This window comes from Nuphar pumila, chromosome 7 (assembly GCF_984573655.1).
Source record: "Nuphar pumila chromosome 7, dmNupPumi1.hap1.1, whole genome shotgun sequence".
Classification (NCBI taxonomy): Eukaryota; Viridiplantae; Streptophyta; class Magnoliopsida; order Nymphaeales; family Nymphaeaceae; genus Nuphar; species Nuphar pumila.
Window position 1 is genome coordinate 38870221 of NC_143255.1, and position 2007 is coordinate 38872227.

Sequence of the window (2007 nt, forward strand, 5' to 3'; positions counted from 1 at the left end):
ATGGCTCCTCTATCTGAGCCTTCCAAATCCTATATACCCAAAGCCCCCTTTCCTGAGGCGTTAGAGAAGCCCAAGTCGTTTGGAAAGCAGGGGGTGAAGATGCAGAAGATGCTTGAGATTTTCAAGCATGTTCAGATAAACCTCTCCTTGCTTGACGCCATCCAGCAGGTCCCTGCATATGAAAAGTTCCTTAAGAAGCTTTGTACGCAGAAATAGAAGTTGTGGTCCAATGTACCAAAGAAGATTTATTTGACTGAGCAGGTGAGTGCAGTGCTCCAGCACCAAACCCCACCTAAGCTCAAGGACCCAGGGGCTCCTATTATCTCTCGCATCATAGGAGACATTACTGTCGAGCGTGCTTTGATCGACCTCAGGGCAAGTGTAAACATTCTACCAGGTTTCTTTTATGACGTATTTGGGTTATAGGAGATGAAACCGACACCTATGACCTTGCAGCTGGCAGACCGATCGATCAAGGTCCCGCGAGGAATTCTTGAGGATGTTCTGGTCAAGGTGGAGGACTTCTACTTCCCTGTTGACTTCATTATTTTGGATATGAAGGGAGTAGATGATATGAGGCAGATGACCATTATTCTTGGTCGCCCCTTCTTGGCTACTGCCAATGCGTGCATCAATTGCTGCACTGGTGCAATGGATGTCTTGTTCGGTAACATAAAGATGAGGTTGAATATATTCAATGCAACAATGGACCCTGCAGGAGCGGATGCTTCTTTCCAAGTTGATTTTATTTAGGACCTAGTGGGAGTAGAGCCGACATGGACGTTGAGTGATCCACCTTAGGAGGAGGAGGATGAATCACTCGAGGGGGATAGCCTAGGATTGATTGCTATAGGTTTAGGTGAACAAACATATATACCATGCAGCGTTGTCAGGATCCAGAGGGATAGAGTGGAAGGTAATGTTGTAGGCAGAGTCATAGATGGAATCATTTTCCTCAAACCTCCCGATTGAGCATGACTTCGAGTCCATTGATCTCATGGACGATGAAGGGTCAGTAGAGATTTGTCTGACTGAAGATGTAAAATTTAGTATTTTATGGGAGGCAGCCCATATTAGTGTTGTTATATTAGTAGTTTTTCTATTTTGTTTCTCGTTTTGAGTTATGTGCATAAATGTTAGATCATGTATGCATTACATTGTGTGCATTTTTTTTGTGAGTGATATTCATTGAGACTGGTGGAATCTCTACAGATCTAGTACAATACAACATCAGGTAAGGTTCCATAGCATGGATCAGGTGACTTCTACTACTTCTCTCATTTATTTTCATTTTCATATGCATTCACTTAGTTTCATGCAAGCATGGGGGAGTGCTACTGAGGACAATGTCATTCAAGTATGGGGTAGGGTGTAGTTTATAGACCCAATTTTTTTTTGTCTTTGTACTTGCACTTTTGATAACAACTCATAAAAATTAGGCTTTTAAGGAATGAGTTTGATCTTATATGAATGCTTTGCAAAATCTAATGTTTTTAGAAAATTTTTAAGCCCTAAAAAAATTTTTATTGACACTGATATAGAAAACTATGGTTATTTATGTGGATTTCAAAGAAATGATTATAGATATATGTTAGAGTTTATTTTGAATCACAAGTATGAATATGCACAACTTTATTTTTAAAAACTAAGCAAATGAACAACATTGAAATAATAGCTAAAAAAAAACATACGTTTAGTTGCTTGATATCTTTGTATTCTCCAGTAGTTGGGCTCAGACACAAGTTAAAGTGTTTGATTCCCTTGTCAAAAAGAATAACAAAAGAAGTCACTTATTTGTCTAAGTTAATATTTGTGGCCTATTTTGTTCGAGCAAGTAGAGCCTGAGGGGTGTTTACACCTCGTGCCCTAAAGCCATCTAGTTTGAAAGCCACCAGCCCGAAAGCCTGTTATATGGACTTTATAGAGAGCCTAATAGATGTTGACATTGCACATGACAGAGAATTAGACTATACATAAAACTATAAAAATTGAAGGTCTAGTGACTTG

At 39.5% G+C, this 2007-nt stretch overlaps 1 protein-coding gene across 1 annotated transcript; it reads left to right on the forward strand.

Annotated features, from left to right (window-relative positions):
- Window positions 1-753, forward strand: LOC149831981 (uncharacterized). Its single transcript, XM_090013130.1, has 3 exons — window positions 1-168; window positions 262-375; window positions 427-753. The coding sequence occupies exons 1-3, from the start codon at window positions 1-3 to the stop codon at window positions 751-753; spliced, it is 609 nt and encodes a 202-aa protein (XP_089869256.1).
- The last annotated feature ends 1254 nt before the right edge of the window (window positions 754-2007 follow it).